This window comes from Tupaia chinensis, unplaced genomic scaffold (assembly GCF_000334495.1).
Source record: "Tupaia chinensis unplaced genomic scaffold, TupChi_1.0 Scaffold143921_1, whole genome shotgun sequence".
NCBI classification, from domain to species: domain Eukaryota; kingdom Metazoa; phylum Chordata; class Mammalia; order Scandentia; family Tupaiidae; genus Tupaia; species Tupaia belangeri.
The window spans coordinates 1317918-1339501 of NW_006203772.1; the positions used below are offsets into that span (position 1 = coordinate 1317918).

A 21584-nucleotide genomic window follows, 5' to 3' on the forward strand; every position below is an offset into this window, starting at 1 on the left:
CAGCCCCTATATTAGATCTTTTTAAATGGTTTACAAATTGTTAGTGACTGTTTTAAATAAACTTTAATCAATACGCAGTATGTATCTTGTCTGAGGTTTTATGTAACAATCAGGAAAAAAAAATAAAATTTTTTTTTGAGTTTTTACTATATGCACTCACCAAGAAGACAGAGACAGAAAGAGAGACAGAAAGCGAGAAATCACCCCCCAGGGGGATGGCCACACGGCAATCCCTCCTCCTCCATTTTCTTTTCAGGATCTTGGGCATGCACACACATGCACCCGGCATGAATTTAAGCCACCGGGTCCGGGACTCAAACTGTGGTCGACTACATGGGAGTCCAGCGACATAGCCATTAAGGCAACTGCTGGTCCCCAAAAAAGAAAAAAAGATTTATTTAAACTTTTAATTTATTATTATTAGTTTAAATTTTGCTTTAAGGCACACTCCCTCTCCATAGAGAGACAGAGAGAATAGGAAAGTTGAAAAGTAATCTGCCAGATCCAGGACTGAAACCATGGTTGGCCATGTGTGAGCCCAGAGCCTTAACCATCATACCGCCTCCTGGCCCCCAAAAGAAATTATTGCTACTACATTGCATTTACTTTAGTTTATCAGTATTCTAATTAGTTCTTTTCAGAGTTTATTGTTCTTAGTTATATAAATTTATTTATAAAATGTAGTCTTTTGAAATCTAGGATTCTGCTAGTCATTAATTTTTTAAAAAACTTTTTCATCATTTACCATCTTTTGTTTTATGTTTTGTAATTTTGCTATCAAGCACATGTACTCGCTGGAGAGTTAAAAAGAAAAAGGGAGAAAAGTGTGGAAGCATCCTTCACTCCAGAGAGGATGGCCACACAATAAACCTTTCTCCTCCATTCTCATCTTGGGATTTTGGGCAGACATGCACACACACCCAGCGAGCTTTTTTGACTGCCAACATGGGAACTGGTACCACAGCTACCCATGTGGGATCTAGCACCTTAACCACTGTCTCACATCAGGCCCATAATTACCATCTTTTTTTTAAAATTTCATTTCATTTCATTATTTATTATCAGCATTATTATTTGTTTCTAATTTGACCAGAGAGAGTCGGGAAAATGAAGAAGCAAACTACCAGGGCCAGGACTTGAACCATGGTTTGCCATATCAGAGTCCAGCGCCTTTAATCACCATGCCACCTGCTGGCCCTGTAATTACCATCTTAACCATTTTTACTATATAGTTCAGTGGCATTAAGTATATTGTGTTTTTCTTTTTTTGGAGAGATTTTTGCCTTAGGGAGTGTGTGCTCACTGGAGAGACAGAAAGAGACAGACAGAAGGTAAGAAATCACCTCCCAGGGCCACACCACAGTCCCTTCTTCATTCTTCTCTCAGGAATTTGGGTATGCACATATGTGTGCCTGGTGTGAGTTTTCAGCTGCTAGGTCCAGGGCTTGAACTGTGGTCGACAGTGTGGGAATCAAGCGACGTAACCATTATGCCATCAGCTGTTCCCAGTGCATTTTTATGCAACCATTCATCACCACTATTAATCTCCAGAATTTTTTTAAAAGTTTATTTAATTTATTCTTTCTATGAGAGAGAGAAAGGGAAGTAGAAAGGTATCTGAGGCAGGTACCATTATCTGTGTCCAGCCTCAAATAGCTCAGATCACAGGCACACATGTGCATTCAGTGTATATACAGGACTTGAACCTGGGACCTTCCCATATGAGTCCAGCATTGCAGAATATTGTATTACCACTGTGCTACTGCAGCTGACTCTGCAGAGTTTTTTTTTAATCTCACAAAAGTGAAACTCTGTACCTATTAAACAATAGTTTCCAAGCATCTCTCCTCCAACCCCTAGCAACTACCATTTTATTGATACTTTCTATCTATGAATTTCCTACTTTATAGGTACTTCATAAAAGTCATTCAGTATTTGTTCTTCGGTGACTAGCTTATTTCACATAACATAATGTTCCCAAAGTTTATCCATGTTGTGGCATGTGCCAGAATTTCTGTTTTTGAGGCTGAACGTGTTCCATTGTGTATATGTATGTTTATATGTTTATGTATATGTATATATATCTATATATTTCTATCATATACACCCATATTTATATTTACAACATTAACCAGTGACTATTTGGGTTGTTTCCACCCCTTGGCTATTATAAATAATGTTGCTGTAATCATCAGTATACAAAAATTTCTTCTAGTCTCTGCTTTTGATTCTTTAGGCTATATACCCAAAAGTGGAATTTTGCTGGATCAATTTTAAAGATTTTGATTTTCTACTTTTTTTTTTTTTTTTTTTTTTTAAAAATTTTTTTTTTGGGAGCACTTTTTACGGTGACTGTGGACTCTCATGTAGTCACCTGCGGTTTGAATCCCGGACCTGGTGGCTTAAACTCACACCTGGTGCATGTGCATGTGTGCCCAAGATCTCGAGAGGAGAATGGAGGAGAAAGAATTTCAGCATGCCCATCCCCCATGAGGGGTGATTTCTTGCTTTCTGTGTCTGTGTCTCTGTCTTTCTGGTGAGCGCACACGCCCTGTAGCAAAAACCTCTCCAAAATAAAAAGAATGATTTTATTTAACTCTATTTATTTATTTATTTTCATTTGACCAGAGAGAGAGAGAGAGAGCGAGCAAGCTGCCAGGTCCCGGACTTGAACTGTAGTGGGCCATGTGGGAGTCCAGTGCCCTTACTACCACACCACCTGTTGGCCCCTGATTTTCTGCTTTTGTTTTTTTTAATTTTATGGTAAATCTTTTTATTGTGGTGATTACACTATGAATATGATAACATATATATTATTATATCACTGTTCCATTATTTTGATATCTAAAAATCTCCTAACATTTCTATCAAGTTTACTCTGATTTTATTTGCTGTTCTGTAAGGCAGTTTAGGAACAGGTTTCACATACAGTTATTCTTTGGTGGAGTTTGACTAGTCACTTCTAGAAAAAAATAATTCCAGGGCCAACTGATAACATGGTTGTTAAGGCAGCTAGATCCCACCTATATGGATGACCCCATAGTTCTAGTCCTGAACCCAACTCCTTGAAAAACACTTGTGCGTGCATGCCCAAAAATCCTAAAAGAAAGGAAAAAGGGAACACAAGGGATTATGGATTCTTTATCTCTTTTTCTGTCTCTGTCCAGTGATGACATATGCCCCTTGGTAAATTATATACACACACATCCCCTCCCCCCCCCCAAAAAAAAGAGAAAGACACACAAAGACAGGAAAAAAAATCCATTTATGGTGTCATCTGTTTTTTTTATTTAAATTTTTTTATTTCTCTATTTTATGAGAGAGACCGACAAATAGACACAGGCATCTATGAGAAAATCAAGTTACAATCTTCCCCCAGCCTTCCTAGCTAGTCAATATCTCAGGTGTCTGGTGTATACAGATGGACCCAGGAACAAACCCTGATCTTGCATTTGACTTCCAGAATTACAGAGTAGCATTGTTATTGCTGCTTCCCTGCAGTTGGGCCATGTGGCATCATCTTTTCCCATCCTGTATTGGTTTCCTTCATGAAAATATTTTAAGATCGAACAGTATACTTTTTCTTGTCTCCCAGCGTTTTTAAATTTAAAATTTAAAGCCCATAAAACAGATTTTCTGAGTTTAGCAGTTTATAATATTAATATATCTTATGCATTTTGTGTAGAACATTATAAATATATTCTGTATTTTGTTCAGTGCTTATAAAAGAACATATATTTTTTCAGAATTATTTGATTTTATTATTATTGTTTTAATTTGCTATAGGGCACATGAACTAACCAGAGAGAGGGAAAGTAAGAAAGCAAGGCATTAGGTCCAGACTTAAACTGTGGTCTCCTATGTGGGAGTCTAGTGCTTTAACCACTATGCCACCTGCTGGCCTCCTAGGTATATGATCTTAAATCAAGTGCAAAATAGTTTTTAAATTTTCTATTACAGTACTTTTCCTACTCCTAGGAATATATCTTAAAGGACTAGCCAATGACCTGGTGGTTAAGGGACTAGCCTCATGGCTGACTGAGCATTTCAAGTCCCAGACCTGGTAGGACCTGGTAGCCTGAGAAACATGCTGGGCATGTATGCATTTGTGCCCAAAATCCCAGAATGAGGGAGAAATAGAGGAAAAAAGATTGTGGTGTGACCATTCCTGTGTCAGGTATTTTCTTGCTTTCCCTTTGTCTATGTCTTTCTCTGGTGTGTGCACACACCCTCTGGCAAAAAAAATATCCAAACAAAACAGAATGCAGCTGCCTATGTTAGTGGTAAAACTTGAAAACACTAAAACAAGAATAAGAAAATAGATTCCCAGTTTCCTTTTCATACCTTGTAATCCTCTAGAATTTCTGGGACTAAGTACAAGACTAACCCATATTTTACTGTTTGTTTTTTTTTCTTTTATCTTTCTGTGTGTGTGTGTGTGTGTGTGCGTGTGTGTTTGTGTGTAAGGGAGAAATTTTTGTTGTAGGGCGTGTGTAGACACCAGAGAGACAAAGAGATAGAAAGTGAGAAATCACCTCCCAGGCCGATGGCTACACTGTAATCTCTTCTTGTCCATTCTCCTCTCAGGATTTTGGGCATGCATACACATACACGGGCCTGGCATGAGTTTCTTTTTTCTTTTCTTTTTAGAGAGATTTTTCCTATGGGTGCATACACTCGCCAGAGAGAGAGACAGAAAGACAAAAAAGCAAGAAATCACCCCCCCAGAAGGGATGGCAACACCGCAGTCTCCCTTCTCCATTCTCCTTCCGGGATTTTGGGCACACAAACGTGCATGCCCAGCATGTTTTAAGCCACTGGATCCAGGACTGAAACAGCAGTCAACTACATGGGAGTCCATTAATAAAACCATTATGCCATCTGCCGGTCCCAACCGGCGTGAGTTTTAAGCTGCCAGGTCTGGGACTCAAATTATGGTCTACTACTTTGGAGTCCAAAAATGTAACCATCATACCATCCACTGGTCACCCATGTTTCTTTTCTTTCTTTCTTTTTTTTTTTTAAATAATTATTTATTTCAAGTTTTTAATTTTTTATATTTTTAAATTTGGCCAGAGAGAGAAAGGGAAAGTGAAAAAGCTAGCTGCCAGGTTCAGTACTTGAACCTCAATCGACCCTATGGGAGTCCAGCACCTTTACCACCACCTGCTGGCCCATTCCCTGTTTGTTTCTTAAGAGCAGCTATCAGGACCAGCAGCAGATGGTATAATGGTTATATCACTGTACTGTCACATAGTCGACCACAGTTTGATTCCTGATCTCAGTGCCTTAAAACTCACACTGGGTGTGTGTGTGTTCATGTGTACCCAAAATCTCAAGAATCTGAAGAGGAGACCGGAGAAGAGATTGTGGTGTGGCCATACCCTCAAGGGATGATTTCTTGCCTTCTGTCTCTCCAGAGAGCGCATGTGCCATATAGCAAAAATATCTTAAAAAAACAAAACAAAACAAAACAAAACAAAAAGAGTAGCTGTCTTTTGAGGGCCTGCTCCATAACATAGTGGATAGGTGCTATGCACAGAAGACGGACTCCCACATGGCCCAGCACAGATTGAGTTCTAACCCCAGCAGTTTGAAAGAATCCTGATGGGAAGGAGGAATAGTGGAGAAGGGATTGTGGTGTCATTGTGCCCCACTGGGGAAATTCGCTCCCTTTTTCTGCCAAGTGCACATGCCTTCTGCAATTAGAAAAAAATTACATAAAACAAAGAGTAACTATTTTTAGGAAATGGCCTAAATGTTTTAAGTTGTCATGGAATGAAATGTCATGAAGACCGAAAATTTATCTGGTAGATAGTAGTAAGAAAGGCTCTTAGTAATATATGTAGGGAAGGTTTTCATACTCTTTATTTTTTCTGTGAACATTCCTCTTTGATAACTGTTCATTGACATTTTGTTTTTATTTTTCATTTTAAAAGAATTACTTATTCGGGGCTGGCAGGTGGTGTGGTGGTTAAAGGCACTGAATTCCCACATGGCCAGCCATGGTCTGAGTCCCAAACCTGGCAGCTTGCTTTCTTGCTTTCCCTTCTCTCTCCCTCTGCTTGTCTGGTCAAATTGAAAAATAATAACATAAATTTTTAAAATTTATTTATTTATTTCTCTTTACTTATTTATTCTTTTTTTCCCTTTTTTTCAGAGAGGTTTTTGTTATAGTGCTTGTGTGCTCGCAAGAAAGACAGAGATAGACAGAAAACGAGAATTCACTCACCAGAGGAGATGGCCATGCCACAATCCCTTCTCCATTCTCCTCTTGAGATCTTGGGCATGTACACACATGCGCCCAGCGTAAGTTTAAGCTACTGGGTCCGGTACTTGAACCACGGTCAACTACATGGGAGTCCAGTGACATAGCCATTACAACAACTGCTGGTCCCTCATTCATTTATTTTAATTTGACCAGAGAGAGAGAGAAAGTGAGAAAGCAAGCCATCAGGTCTGGGACTCAAACCGTGATCAGCTATGTGGGAGTGTCCAGCGCCTTAACCACTATGCCACCTGCTGGTCCCAGTGTTTTTAAGAATCTCCATTTAGGAACTTAAATCTCAGAGGAATTACTTAATTTGACTTAAAAACAGTAACAGAAAAATAACAGACTGTAAAATTTGATAGAAGAAAGAAGCTAAAAATATAATAGGTAGAATATAAGGTATATAAACTATATATAAAGTTGTAAATAGGACTGGCAGGTGGCGTGGAGATAAAGAGCACTGGACTCCCATATGTCTGACTGTGATTCAAGTACTGGACCTGGAAACTTGGTTTCTCACTCTCTCTCTCTCTCATTCTGTCCCTCTCTGATTAAATTAAAATAAATACGTAAACAAATAAAGTTAAATAAAAAGTAATTCTTTAAAAAATAAATTAAAGCTGTAAATAAAGAAAGGTAGGTTGGGTTTTTGAAGAAAAATCATTTTGCTATATAGTTTCTATCAAGATCCTTGGTTGCAAAATAGAGTTGAAGACTTGATAAATTTTTCAGACTACATTTGTCTTAACATTGAATGAAATAATTTTGAAAATTATGTAATTGAGTTGTAAATTATATAAATGTAATTGAATTTTTTGACATTTTATTTAAAAATTGCAACTAAAGCAATGTTGTACCTTCTCGTTAACCTTAATGTAATTTTTTTCTGATGTTACTTCTATGGAAAAAGAGTTCTGAAATCTTTTTCTTATTTTTATTTTTCTCCTTACAGAAATGGCAGGATATCATTAAGGAAGTCAAGTTTCTACAAAGAATAAAACATCCCAACAGTATAGAATACAAAGGCTGCTATTTACGTGAACACACGGCATGGGTTGGTATCTGCTCTCTTCATGTTGACGTTTTAGCTAGTTTTGGTTTAGACTGAATTAATGTGGAATGTCGCAAATTAATTGTATAAAGACATGTAAAAACATTTCAAGTGTTAGCTCATACTGAGATAGGAATAGCAGTGTATTCTAGAACACATAGACAATAAGAGATAGTAAAACATTTGCAGATATACTGTAGATTTTCCAGAATTCCTCTGACTTTCATGTGAGTGGTAAAAATGTCATTTAACAATTTTAATAGTACCATTCAAGGGACCAGCAGATGGTGTAGTGGCTACACCGCTGGACTCCCACATGGCCGACCACAGTTCCAGTCCTGGATCCAGTGACTTGAAAATCACTCCAGGCGTGTATTTTTGTGTGCCAGCCACCACCACCCCCCGCCCCAGGAGGGGTGATTTCTCACTTTCTCTCTCACTGTGTCTGTATGTCTCTCTCTCTCTGGCAAACATATGCATCTTAAGGCACAAGCCTCTAAAAACAAGAAAACTACCATTCAGACATTATGAAAATAATCCTGTTACTTGAGGATAAAAGTTAACATGTCTCTTTGATATAAATATATTATAATCCATTTAACCAGAAAGATCTTCATGAAGTATGAATGAATCCTGGTGAAATTTGACCTACTCATGACTCTTGGACTAAAAGGCAGAGAATTGAGACACTTAATAGCACTTAACATGTTGTTACCAGAAATGACTCCTTATTTTGAACAATTAATAAGTCACAGTTAATTATCATTTTAATGTAACAAGAAGATTTCTATTTGTAATTTTTAGTGCTTTTTTTTTTTTTTTTTCCAGAGAGGTTTTTGCTACAGGGCACGTGTGCTCGCCAGAAAGAGAGAGACAGAGACACAGAAAGCAAGAAACCATCCTCCCCAGGGTGGATGGGCCATGCTGCAATTCCTTCTCCTCCATTCTCCTCTTGGGATCTTGGGCACACACACACACGTGCCCGGCATGAGTTTAAGCCACCAGGTCCAGGACTCAAACTGCAGTCAACTACATGGGAGCCCAGCTATATAGCCATTACGCTGCTGGTCCCTGCATTTTTATCTAGTTTGATTTTGGTAGTGGTGGTGACTCCTAAAGGACCTACTTCACAAGGTTGTTGTGAAAATTAAAGTAGTTAATATGTATCAAATGCCTGGCAATAGAAGGTGCCCTGTTTGCTTTTTATAAAAACCACTAATGTGGGAACCAGCAGTTAGCGTAATGGCTATGTTGGTGGACTCCCATGTAGTCGACCGAGGTTCGTGTCTCGGACCTGGTGGCTTAAAACTCACACCGGGCGCGTGTGCGTGCATGCCCAGGATCCCTAGAGGAGAATGGAGGAGAAGGGATTGCGGCGTGACCATCCCCCCTGGGGGGTGATTGCTCACTTTCTGTCTCTCTCTCTCTCTCTCTGTCTGGCGAACGCACGTGCCCTATAGTGGAAAACCTCTCCCCCCCAAAAACCAAAAAAAAAACAAACAAACAAAAAAACCACTAATGTAATCTAATCTTTGTGCATATAGTTTCAGAGAATGAAGTTTTAAAGCATCAGATTAAAAAACATGAAACTTTGAGGAACTAACTGATCCAAACCATAACAGCAATTATGTACAACATACACAAAGTATTGAAGTGATTTTATGTTGGCATTCTTAAAATATTAATGTAAAACTGGCATGATAGCCTAGCAATTAAGTGCTCTCTAGAGGAAACCAATTCCCATGTGGACAGCCAGAGTTTGGGTCCCACCCAGAGGCTTGAAAAATATCTGGGGCACATGCATGCTCAAGATCTTGATGGGATAGAAAATTAGAGGAAAAAATATTACAGCCATGACTAGGCCCTGATGGGGGAAGTTTTCTTTCTCTTTCTCTGTCTCTCTGTTTCTGTCTCTGGTATGTTTCAGAGCCAGTATTACATTAAACAGATTAACTTTATATGCATTTAACAAATTGCCAGATATATATGGAATTGTCAGGAAAGTCATGATGCATTCTTTGCATAGAAAAACACGTCGTCACTTTTCCAATGACCTAATAATTTTATTTTTAAAAGCAAATGATGACTAAACTTTGTTTTACCTCAAATTTACTTGATCTCCTAGGTAAACTTATTTGATCTCAAATAGAATTTTTATAGTAATATATTTTAATACCTTTATAATTTTTCTTCCCATGTAGCTTGTAATGGAATATTGTTTGGGATCCGCTTCAGATTTACTAGAAGGTAGGTTTCTTGATTATTAAAAAAAAAAAAGTATCAACTGAATAAAATGATAATTCAATTAGAAATTATTTAAGTAATGTTAAAACTAAACAAGGTAAACTTCCTAAAAAGAGTAGAAACTTAGCCTTTTCTAAATCCTCAGCATAATATGTGCTATCTTCATTGAATACTACATAGTAACATAAAATAAGCTAGCTTTCTCATTGTGACTTTACAGGCTTTTTTGTGTGTGTGTGTGTATGTGTCATTCTACTTGATCTGCTCCTTCTGTTCAAAACAAAAATAGAAGATAAAGAGAAAAGTTCTTTATTATTACTTTTATTTTTATAATAACCAAATAGTTGATACTATCATTAGCATAAGAGGAAAGCTGGCTATGAATTATAACTTTAACAGCCAGCACAACTGTGTACTAGTTTTAATGTTCAGTAGCTATATTTTATCATCTTGGATAATAATCTCTTCTCACTCTCAGTTTTTTTTAAATTACTGACTAAATTACATTAGATACAATGTTTGTTTATTCTTTTCAGTAGAAATGTTCTGTGTAATAATTATTTTCAAATAAATTCTTATTTTAAGTTCACAAAAAGCCATTACAAGAGGTGGAAATAGCAGCAATTACACATGGTGCTCTCCAGGGATTAGCCTACTTACACTCTCATACCATGATCCATAGGTAAGTGCTTCGAAAATAGCATGTATTGCCAAGTAAATGGCTTGTTACATTTATCAGTCCTAAGATTGATTAACCCTGAAATTTTTTTTGGTTATAGTCAAGTAGAATAATATAAACTTACATTTTTTTTAGGTTGTCCATGTCTAAAAAAGAACATAGTTGTACACTTGATTTCTCTATTTATGATCATTTTATCTTTGCCTCCATTTCTACTGTGCCTTAAATGTTTATTTGTAGAATTATTTAATTCGTGAACTGGAAAGGGTATTGGGGGAGTCATAGTTTTTTGTTTTTCATTTTACAGATGAAGAAACTAATGGCCTCATTTGTGACTAATTTCCCAAAGTTTGCTGAACAAAATAGATTAGAGCTAGAAGTAAAACTTGGTTATTTAGTCTTCCTTACCAAATTTGTTCAATTGATTTCACTACAGGATAAATAAAAGCTACCTATAGGACCAGCAGTTGGCATAATGGCTATGCTACTGGATTCTCATGTAGCAGACCACGGTTCAAGTCCTGGACCCAGTGGTTTAAACTCACACCGGGCGCATGTATGTGCGTGCCCAAGATCCTGAGGGGAGAATGAAGGAGAAGGGATTGTGGCATGTCCATCCCCCCTTGGGGGTGATTTCTTGCTTTCTGTCTCTTTGTCTCTCTCTTTCTTTCTGGTGAGCGCAAGCGCCCTATAGCAAAAACCTCTCCCAAAAGAAAAAGCTACCTAAACACTGTTCTTGAGCATTAACCCTTTGTAATAGTTGAGAATAGATAGTAACTTTGAGGTTAAACCATTTTATAATGCCTTTTAACATTGACTTTTGGCTGTTTTAGAAGGAAACTAGCATTATATCTAATCCAGACAATACCTATTAAGTACATGGTCTTTGTGAGATAGTTAGTTATTATTTTTTTATAGATAAAAAGATAGTAAGGCCTGAGAGAAACCTATATGCTAGTAAATAAGTGAGTAGCAGAGTTGGAATTAGAACCTAGGATTTTCTCAACTTCAAAGTACTTCTTTTTTTTTGTAGGCTTTTTTTTTTGTAGGACTGTTTTTATTTATCATTATCATTTTTTTCAATGTAACTAGAAAGAAAGTGAGAAAGCAAACTGCCAGGTCCAGGACTCGAACCATGGTTTGCCATGTGGGAATCTAGCACCTTAACCACCACACCAATCTGCCAGCACCAAAGTACCTCTGCATTTTAAAAAACATGTGGAAAAAAAATAGATTCAGTTAGTACTGTATATGCACTACAGTACTATCATAATGATTGACAAATGCTTCAAAATTTAGTTTTTATTTTTTAACTTTCAAAGATTATATGCATGCTGTAATGTCCATTACATATACAGTCCCATAATATAGATGTTCATAATTTTCTCAGTTTGAATGTGTAGTATGTTTGTTGTTTCAGAAAACAGTAAGTATTAAAGTTAATTGAGGGGACCAGTAAGTGGCGTGGTGATTGGATTGTTGGACTCCCACGTGGCTGACCATGGTTCGAGTGTAGGACCTGGCAGCTTGCTTTCTCATGCTCACGCTCGCTCTCTCTCTTTTTTTTCTGGTGAGCATGTGTGCCCTATAGCAAATTCAACAAAATAATAATAATAGGGACCAACAGGGGCATGATGGTTGAGGCACTGGACTCCCCACATGGTTGATCACAGTTAAAGTCCTGGAGCTGGTGACTTGCTTTCTCACACACTCCCCTCCAGTCAAATAAAAAAATAAATAAATTATTTATTAAAAAATATTTATTTGGGACCAGCGGTTGGCGTAATGACTATGTCGCTGGACTCCCACATAGTAAACCGTGGTTCGAGTCTCGGACCCGGCAGTTTAAACTCATGCCGGGCGCATGTGCGTGCATTCCCAAGTTCCTGAGAGGAGAAGGGATTGCGGCGTGGCCATCCCCCCTGGGGGGTGATTTCTCGCTTTCTGTCTCTCTGTGTCTCTCTGTCTTTCTGGTGAGCGCACACGCCCTATAGCGAAAAACCTCTCCAAAAAAAGAAAAAGAAAAAACATTTATTTAATAATAAGTTAAATTAAATAAGTCTTTTAAAAATAATAAATACAATTAGATAAATAATTATTAAAATCAAGGGACTGGCAGGTGTTAAGGTGGTTAAGGGCACAGGACTCCAACATGGCCAACTGCAGTTTGAGTCCTGGGCCTGGCAATGGCTTTCTCACTTTCTCTTTCTCATTCTGTCTCTCGCTCTCTCACTTTGTCCCTCTCTGGTCAAATAAAAAGGAATAAATAAAATTAAATAAAAATAATTCTTTTAAAAAGTAAATTGGAATTTACTAAAACTATATTATCCATATGTTTCTATTTTTATTTAATACTAATTAGAACTATGCTAATGTTTAGAATGAGTAAGACTTTTTTAATGTTTTTAAAATTTATTTGTTTAATTTTATTTGTTATTACTACTATATTTTTAAAATGTGTGGCCATGTATACTCACTAGAGAGAAAGAGAAGGAGAGAGGGAAAGTGAGAAAAGGAAGGTCTAGGACTTGAACCTTCATCAGCCATGTGGGAGGTCCAGTGCCTTAACCGCCATGCCATCTGCTGACCCTGAAAAAACACCACATTTGGAGATGAGAACTTTTTTTGTTTCTTTTTTAAATGGTAAGTTACTCAGAAGTTATATACATCATAAAGATATTATTAGCTAATTTATTGTTATCTTTTAATGTTTAATTTTTTAACGTTTATGCCATAGGGTGCATTTGCTAACCAGAAAGAGATAGTGAGGGGGAAAGTGAGAAATCACCCTCAAAGGGATGTCCACACCGTAATCCCTTGTCCATCAATCTCCTCTTGGGATGTTGGGCATGCATGCACATATGCCTGGTGTGGTTTTCGTGTCGTGAGGTCCAGAATTTAAACCCCAGTTGACCATGTGAGGGTCCAGTGCCTTAACCATTATAACACGTGCTGGCCCCAGTTAGTTTATTTTTAATACCACTATTTGTACCAATATACACAAAGTCAGATGTTTTAAAATATTGGGTTATCAGAAAAGTCATTTATACAGAAAAGTCAAATGTACATGTATTTTTCTATGTAAAAATGCATCATGACTTTTCCGACTACCCAATATATTCAATTAAATGTTTTTCTGTCTTATGTTTTTTATGATCATTGTCTTCTGTTTTAGAAAATTTTTATATATTCATTTGAATTTTGTATTTCTTGTTTTCTCATTTGAATCATAAAGCTCATTTTCTCAATGACAAGATTATCCTTGCACTGAATTATTTTTATTTCTCCTTCTGTATCTTATAAATTCTTGTTTGATTGTCTTCATTTTAAACACAATTCAATATAGAGAAGATAATATTTTGTGTTGGCTGGCTCTGTGGTCTGGGGGTTGAGACAGCTGGATTTTATATGTTGAGTGGTGAGTCCCAGAAACAGTGGCTTAACAAACAAGTCAAACACACGTGCATACATGTTCAAAGTCTCAAAGGAAGGGAGAGATGGAGGAAAAGATATTGCAGTTTGACCAATCCCCATGGTGGGTGCTTTCTCCTCTCCTTATTTCTCTGATGAGCATAGGCACCCATTGGCAAATACATACATACATAAATACGTACATATGTATTAATTAATTCCTTTTTTCTTAAACCCAGAGATATCAAAGCAGGAAATATCCTTCTGACAGAACCAGGCCAAGTGAAACTTGCTGACTTTGGATCTGCTTCCATGGCATCTCCTGCCAATTCTTTTGTGGGAACACCATATTGGTAAGAATAGTCCTATCTATTATAGACTCTCATAATTAAAATAAGCAATGTATTATTTTACTTTTATCAGATACATTCTCTTTCTCTTAGAAATATAATGTTATTTTGGATATTTTGACCTTAAGCATTATGCATTTTAATTATATATTTGGAATGCAAGAGAGGAGAAGAGATTGTAGCATAACCATCCCCCTGGGTGGTGACTTCTCACTTTCCCTCTCCCTTGTCTGTCTTCAGTGAGCATACATGTCCTATGGCAAAAAACCCTAAAAGAAAGAAATTATGTATTTGGAGTATTCTTTCATCTCCTTGTTTTTTGTTTTGTTCCCATCATGTTTGCTATTACTATCTGTATCATACATTGGATATGTGATTGAAAAAATTAAATAAAACTGAAATTGCAGAGGAGATAGACATGCCAACTGGTAATGTCTCTTTTCTTTAGATTTATACTTACTGTGCATCACTGATCTTTAGACTAAGAGAATTTAAAGCCTGGTAGCTGATTTGGAGTTTTTTCTATTTTAATCTTTTATTATGGAAAATTTAAACCTACATAAAAAGTAGACCAAGAAAATGATGATTGGCATTACGTACTAGTCTCTTGACCCAATATTATCACATGGCTTATCCTGTCATTTCTTTTTTTAGAGGTTTTTTGCCTTAGGGCACATGCAGTCGCTGGGCTGTGGAGGGGGAGACAGATACATTGAGAGGAAAAGTACGAAATCACCACTGGGGGTATGGCCACATTGCAAGCCCTTTTCCTCCCCACTCCTCCTGGGATCTTGGGCACACATGCATAAACGCCCAGTGTGAGTTTCAAAACCACTGGGTCCAGGACACAAACCAAGGTCGGCCATGTGAGAGTCCAACAACAGAACTACTACGCCATCCGCTGGCCCCCTGGCTAGTCCTGTTTTACGTATTCTGTTTTTCTTACGCCCACCCCAGTTTTTTTAATCTGTCAGCAAGTTTAAAAATGATAATTTTTCAGATCTTTAATTTATGTATATTCTTTTTATATGTATGTTGAAAGCAATGCCTTTGGTTCGCAGTATCATTTTTCTCACTTACCTTTCCAATCTCCTTCTCTCACATTGTAAGAGAAAGGCTTCTCATCCATTTTAAATATTATAATGATGCATTGGTTTGGAAGTAAAAGCCTCAGAGGCACTCTTGGCAGGCATTTTGAGAATGCATAGTGTCTATGAGAAATACTGAAGGAGTTAGGGCACAAACTTATGCCAAAGCCCTGTCCCTTGTCACTTTCCTTCCTTTCAATCCTCTTTTTTTTTTTCTTCTCCTATTACCGTCTTTCTTTCTGTTGTCATGGGCACACATTAACATATTTAACACATTTATTTTAATTTAAAAAGGAAACCAGGCAATTTCTGACAAAAAGTGATTCTTATTTTTCATGATATAATCATAAAGACTAGCTTGGTCAATTAGGTTATGTGATTATGTTTTTAATAAATTGAGTGAACTTGGGAACCAGCAGTTAGCGTAATGGCTATGTCGCTGGACTCCCACGTAGTCAACCGTGGTTCGCGTCCCGGACCTGGTGGCTTAAAACTGATGCCGGGCGCGTGTGCATGCGTGCCCAAGATCCCGAGAGGAGAATGGAGGAGAAGGGATTGTGGTGTGACCATCCCCCCGGGGGGTGATTTCTTGCTTTCTGTCTCTATGTCTCTCTCTGTCTGTCTGGCGAGCACACATGCCCTATAGCAAAAACCTCTCCCCCCCAAAAAAAAAAAAAATTGAGTGAACTTGATTTTTTAATTCCAAGGTTGGTTGTTTTTTTTTTTTTTTTTTTTTCCCCTGTTTGTTTGTTTGATGTTTTGATAGGCTCAAAGCAAAGGACTGGACTTTTTTTTTTTTTTCCCCTTTTTTTTTTTTTTCCCCTTTTTTTTTTTTTTGAGAGGTTCTTGCTATAGGGCGCATGTGCTCACCGGAAAGAAGACAGAAAGAGACAAAATACATACACAATTACAGAATCTATATGTGCTGTACATTATATTATTTGCAGCTATTCCATTCATAAAATATAAATACTAACCTCAAAATGTACAAGAGGGTACAGTTGTTTTAAATTCTATGAGGTAAATGAATAAAAGAAAATTGAAGACCAGTTCTCTAAATGGGCAGCCATTTCTTGTGTAGAACTCCAGTCCTAGATAGAAGACGTAACTTCTTCCAGAAGAAGAGGTTCTCTGAGCCAATAATACTTCTTAGTTATACCCCTCTTAGAAATCGGTGATGAATATTAGATATTAAAAAGGCATTGGGGACCAGCCTGTGGTGGTGGCTGGCTCTCACATGACCAGCTCCACAATTTTAGTCCTGGATATAATGGCTTGAAAAACATGCTGGGCACTTATGTGTGCCCAAAATCCCCAAAGGAGGGAGAAATGGAGGAAAAGAGATTGCGGTGTTAATATGGGACTGCTTTCCTCTCTTCCCCTTTCTATCTCTGCCTGTCACTGGCGAGTAAACATGCCCTCTGGCAAACTGAAAAGAAGAAAAAGGCTTGGGAAGTTCTGCAGTAAAAACACAAAAATTACTTTTTTTTCTTGTAATTGTTTTCTTTTTGAGAGAGATTTTTTGCTATAGGATATGTGAGCTTTCCAGAGAGACGGGAGAGACAGAAAGCTAGAAGTCACCCCCGACGGGGGATGGCCATGCCACAGTCCCTTCTCCTCCATTTCCCTCTTGGGATCTTGGGCATGTACATGCTGGGCATGAGATTTAAGCCGCCAGGTCTGGGGCTCTAACTGTGGTCGACTACATGGGGATCCAGCTACGTAACCATTACACCATCCCAATTGAGTGATTCTTAAGCTTTATGAAAAATTACTGTTCAGGGGGGCTGGCAGGTGGCATGGTGGTTAAGGGCGCTCCACTCCCACATGGCCGACTGTGGTTCAAGTCCTGGACCTGGCAGCTTACTTCCTTTCTTTCTTTCTCTCTCTCATTCACTCTCACTCTGTCCCTCTTGGCTCAAATTAAAATAAATGGATAAATAAATAAAGTTAAATAAAATAATTCTTTGGGACCAGCAGTTGGCATAATGGCTATGTCGCTGGCCTCTCATATAGTTGACCACAGTTCGAGTTCTAGACCTGGTGGATATTCACTCTACCCACAGAGTTTCATGCCTAAAGTCAACATGAGTTCACAGATATGTATATATCAGTTGAACTTACTATTGAAAGTATTTAGACTAATTAAAATATTTTGGGAATTAATGAAATGTGGAAAAGAATAAAAGAATGGAAGGCAACTACAGATACCAGAGATAGTGTAGGAGGAGGGTGAGATATGGCAGAAGTTGAGAAATGGGGAAAAATATATATACAAAAAACAAGAAATGTAAAATTATTTGTTGACGATAACAAGTATGATTAAGCCACTTAACAGTGTATTCTGGATGGGAAATCCCATTTTGTATGCTGCAGTGATTTTCAGTGAAAGAATGCAAAATTAATTAATTAAAAAAATTATTGGAACCAGCAGATGGCGTAATGGCTATGTCGCTGGACTCCCATGTAGTTGACTGTGGTTCGAGTCCTAGACCCGGTGGGCTTAAACGCACGCAGGGCACGTGTACATGCATGCCCAAGATCCCGAGAGGAGAATGGAGGAGAAGGAATTACAGTGTGGCCATCCCCCCTGGGTTGTGATTTCTTGCTTTCTGTCTCTCTGTCTCTCTGGTGAGCACACGTGCCCTATAACAAAAACTTCTCCAAAAAAAATTAGTAATTTCTCAAGCTTCCAACATTTTAGAGAACATTTGCAAAAAATAAAACCAGTTTTGACTATAGCAGTTTTACTTTATTTACATATTTGTTAATTTGTGTATAACGTATTTGGAACTCAAGAATATATATATATATATATATATACACACACACACACACATATATGTATATCTGTGTCTTTGCACACACACACCACATTGAGAATGTCTGGTGACAATCTTAGTGAAGTAGTCAGCAACTATATTTTGTGTCTGTCTTTGCTTACAACCAAATACAAATGAATTATAAAATTTTATCAAGTATTTAGAATCTAATCAAAGATACAAATTAGTGTTTTATAGCTCAGACACTCATAAAATTGATAATTATGTGAATTTTTTTTTGAGTTGTGAGCTACTCTAGCTGCTTTTTATGATGCAATACCATTTTTATTTGAAAGACACACAGAAACTGGTTATTCAGTCTTGGTTATTGTGATAATTAAGTGAAAAAAGCTTGTTACTTCAAGGAAAATAAGGTAAGCAAAACTTAGTTGTAATGGTATCCTGAGGCAAAATATCTGAGGATCACTGGCATAAAGAACTTGCAATATTAAAATCTGCAAACTTGGACCCAGTAGTAGTGGTGTATGCCACTAAGATGCTATGCTCAAAAAAAAAAAAAAAAAAAAAGATTCTATACTCTTGAGACCAGCAGATGGTGTAATGGCTATGTCGCTGGACTCCTATGTAGTCAACCACAGTTCGTGTCCCGGACCCAGTGACTTAAACTCACACCAGCCGTATGTGCATGTGTGCCCAAGATCCCAAGAGGAGAATGGAGGAAAAGGGATTGTGATGTGGTCATCCCCCCTGGGGGGGAGGGGGGCAATATCTTACTTTCTGTCTCCTTGTCTTTCTCTGTCTTTCTGGTGAGTGCACATGCCCTACAGCAAAAACCCCCCCCCCCCCAAAAAAAAAAATAAAGATGCTATTCTGGGGTCAGAAAAGGAAAGTAGGGGAAGCCCCTAGAGAAAAAAATTGGGGCCGTGCGGCCATTTCTCCCGTCTTCAGACTCTGCGCTCTCGCAGGGCTTCCAGCAGCTGGGACAGACCATCTGGAGGTCCATGCCCTCTGTTGTCCGCAGGAGCCACTATGAGGAGGGCCCGGGAAAGAATCTGCTATTTACAGTGGAAAACAAGTGGCGGTTACTCGTTATGATGACTTTATACTTTGGATCTGGATTTGCTGCCACTTTCTTTATAGTAAGACACCAACTACTTAAGAAATAAGGATGTTTTAATTCATCCATTTAATAGATATGAAGAACATTTTAAGAGGCACAGTCACAATCTCTGGAAAATGGATCAAACTCTTAAAATCATAGTGTACTGAATATGTTTGTAAATAAACTTAAGACCTGAATGCATAATACCTCTTTTCTGAAATAAGACCTGAATGCAAAAAAAAAAAAAAGAAAGAAAGAAAGAAAAGATGCTATGCTCTCTAGTCTGGGACCACATTAGAGGCTGAGATTCAATTTCCAGTCTGATCTCAAGGCTGGGAATAGTGGTGTGTGTGTGTAAGGAGACAGGGAGATTGTATGCTGAAGACTGCCTGGATAACAAAGGAGGAGCTTGTCTGAAAAAGAGTTGGGTGTGGTCCTATGTACCTGTAGTCCTAACTGATAGACAAAGGCAGGAAGATTATGACAGTGAGATTGTGCCTTTAAAAAAAAAAAATAAATAATATATTACCTTGAACAGATATAGAATACAACCCTGTTCTAGGAGGTGTCCATCTTTTGGGATGCTATTACATGATTGTGACAGATGATGATGATGAATCTCACATTGCACTATTTCTCGTAAAAATTCTCTTTTTTTTTTTTTTGGAAAGGTTTTTGCAATAGGGCACATGCGCTTGCCAGACAGACAGAGAGAGACAGAGAGAGACAGAGAGACAGAAGGCGAGAAGTCACCCTGGCCACACCACAATCCCTTCTCCGTTCTCCTCTCGGGATCTTGGGCATGCCTGCACATGCACCCGGTGTAAGTTTTAAACCACTGGGTCCAGGACGTGAACCGCGGTCGACTACTGGGAGTCCAGCAACATAGCCATTATGCTAACTGTTGGTCCTTCGTAAAAATTCTTAGGTCCACGTTATTGACTGGAATTCAAACCAGTGCTCTCCATATAGATGGTCACGACATTCTCAAAGAATATTATACTTTTTTTTTTTTTTTTTTTTCAAAGAATAGTATACATTTTTAAAAATTTTAATTTATGTGAACATTTTATGTTTTAGGATGGCCCCAGAAGTAATTTTAGCCATGGATGAAGGACAGTATGATGGCAAAGTAGATGTATGGTCTCTTGGAATAACATGTATTGAACTAGGTAAGCATTGTTCTTCATAACTGGATTAAGTTTTGATTGATGTTTTAACCTCAATTTCTATGCCAAATTGCAGATGCTTCTTCACTAAAATGTGGTCACATCTTAATAAACCCATCATAATTTGAAAATATTAAAAGTCGAGAAAGCATATAATACATCATCTACCAGATGTCACAGTTTAACCTAGTCTGCCTTACAGTTTCTCAGAACTAGCTTCTAGTTGGGCAAAGTCATCTAACCCAAAGCCTAATTTATTACAGAGTATTGAGTACCTGAGATAATTATGGAAACTATACTGAAAACGAAAAATAGAATGGTTGTATGAGTACTAAAAGTACAGTTTCTACTGAAGTATTCTTTGCACCATCGTAACGTCAAAAAATTCTATGTTGAACCGTGTTAACTTGGGGACGGTCTGTATTTTTTTTTAAAGACTTATTTATTAATTTTATTTATTCATTTTTAAATTTTAATTCGACCAGAGAGAGATACACAGAGAGACAGAGAGAGCAAAAGGGAAAGTGAGAAAGCAAGCCACCATTTAAAGAAGATCTCTAAAGCATTCATGAATTACTTACATTTACCTAGGTGTATTATTACTTTAAATTAGGTATGAAAATTATATGCCAGGGAATATAACATATTGTTACAGTTTGTGGGTTTTATTTGTTTGTTTGTTTTAAAGATAATAAGGCAGACTTTATTCAAGGAAAGCCAGGTGATAGGCATAGGGATCATGGCCACAGGATTTTATAGTGGAGGTGACAATTGGACTCAACTCCCTGTAGCATTTTGATTTTTATGCATGTTTTATTCCGTTCCTCATAAGCAGAACTATGCTAAAAACAGTGGACCATCTTAAACTTGTTAACATCCCCACAATAAGTAAACCAGGTGGGTAAGTAAACTCACACTGTAATTGAAGATGATGACATCTTCTTGCCCTGGATTCCCTAAGTTTTCTCCAACCAGCCTAAAAAGTCTTTTCTTTTTTCCTTCTAAGAATATTCCACCAAAATTTATTTTCTCTCTTTTCCTTTTTTTTCTTTTTTCTTTTTCTTTTTTTAATAGTAACTAGATTGTGTGTGTGCTTGCCAGAGAGAGTGCTTGCCCGAGAGAGAGAAAGTAAACCCCTGTGAGACATAATCACACTGCTATCTCTCACTCCATTTCCCCATCTTGTTAGCATTTTGAACACACAGGTATACTTGCCTGGCACCTTTCTTGGTGCCAAAGCCAGGACTTAAACCACCATGATTAGTCATATGAGAGCTGACTCTCAATACATTGCACTTGGTTATTGTGCTATGGGGCTGGCCCCAAATTTTATTTCAAACTAGGAAATATTGGGAGTATTTAATGGAACCTTCTAAAAGATTTGACCAAGGGTTGAAAATAACACATTAAAAGTAAATTGGGGGGGGGGGGGGAAA

General features: G+C 37.7%; 1 protein-coding gene and 2 pseudogenes across 3 annotated transcripts in view; all 3 read left to right on the forward strand.

Annotated features, from left to right (window-relative positions):
- The window catches only part of TAOK1 (TAO kinase 1), a 191186-nt gene that overhangs the window by 81369 nt on the left and 88233 nt on the right, over nucleotides 1-21584 (forward strand). For 2 of the 3 annotated variants that reach the window (XR_001369549.2, XM_006165471.3), the window contains exons 4-8: nucleotides 7224-7325; nucleotides 9524-9569; nucleotides 10152-10248; nucleotides 13896-14009; nucleotides 20060-20151. Coding sequence is in view for 1 of the 3 variants with exons in the window: in XM_006165471.3 (XP_006165533.1) it covers nucleotides 7224-7325; nucleotides 9524-9569; nucleotides 10152-10248; nucleotides 13896-14009; nucleotides 20060-20151 (451 nt within the window). In the remaining 2 variants the exon portion in view is untranslated. Of the gene's footprint in view, nucleotides 1-7223; nucleotides 7326-9523; nucleotides 9570-10151; nucleotides 10249-13895; nucleotides 14010-20059; nucleotides 20152-21584 lie in introns of those variants that run through there. The other variant, XM_027767110.1, reaches the window with a different exon arrangement.
- Nucleotides 14425-19180, forward strand: LOC114005504 (cytochrome c oxidase subunit 7C, mitochondrial pseudogene; annotated as a pseudogene).
- Nucleotides 20988-21584, forward strand: part of LOC102472255 (WASH complex subunit 3 pseudogene) — a 9364-nt pseudogene continuing 8767 nt past the window's right edge.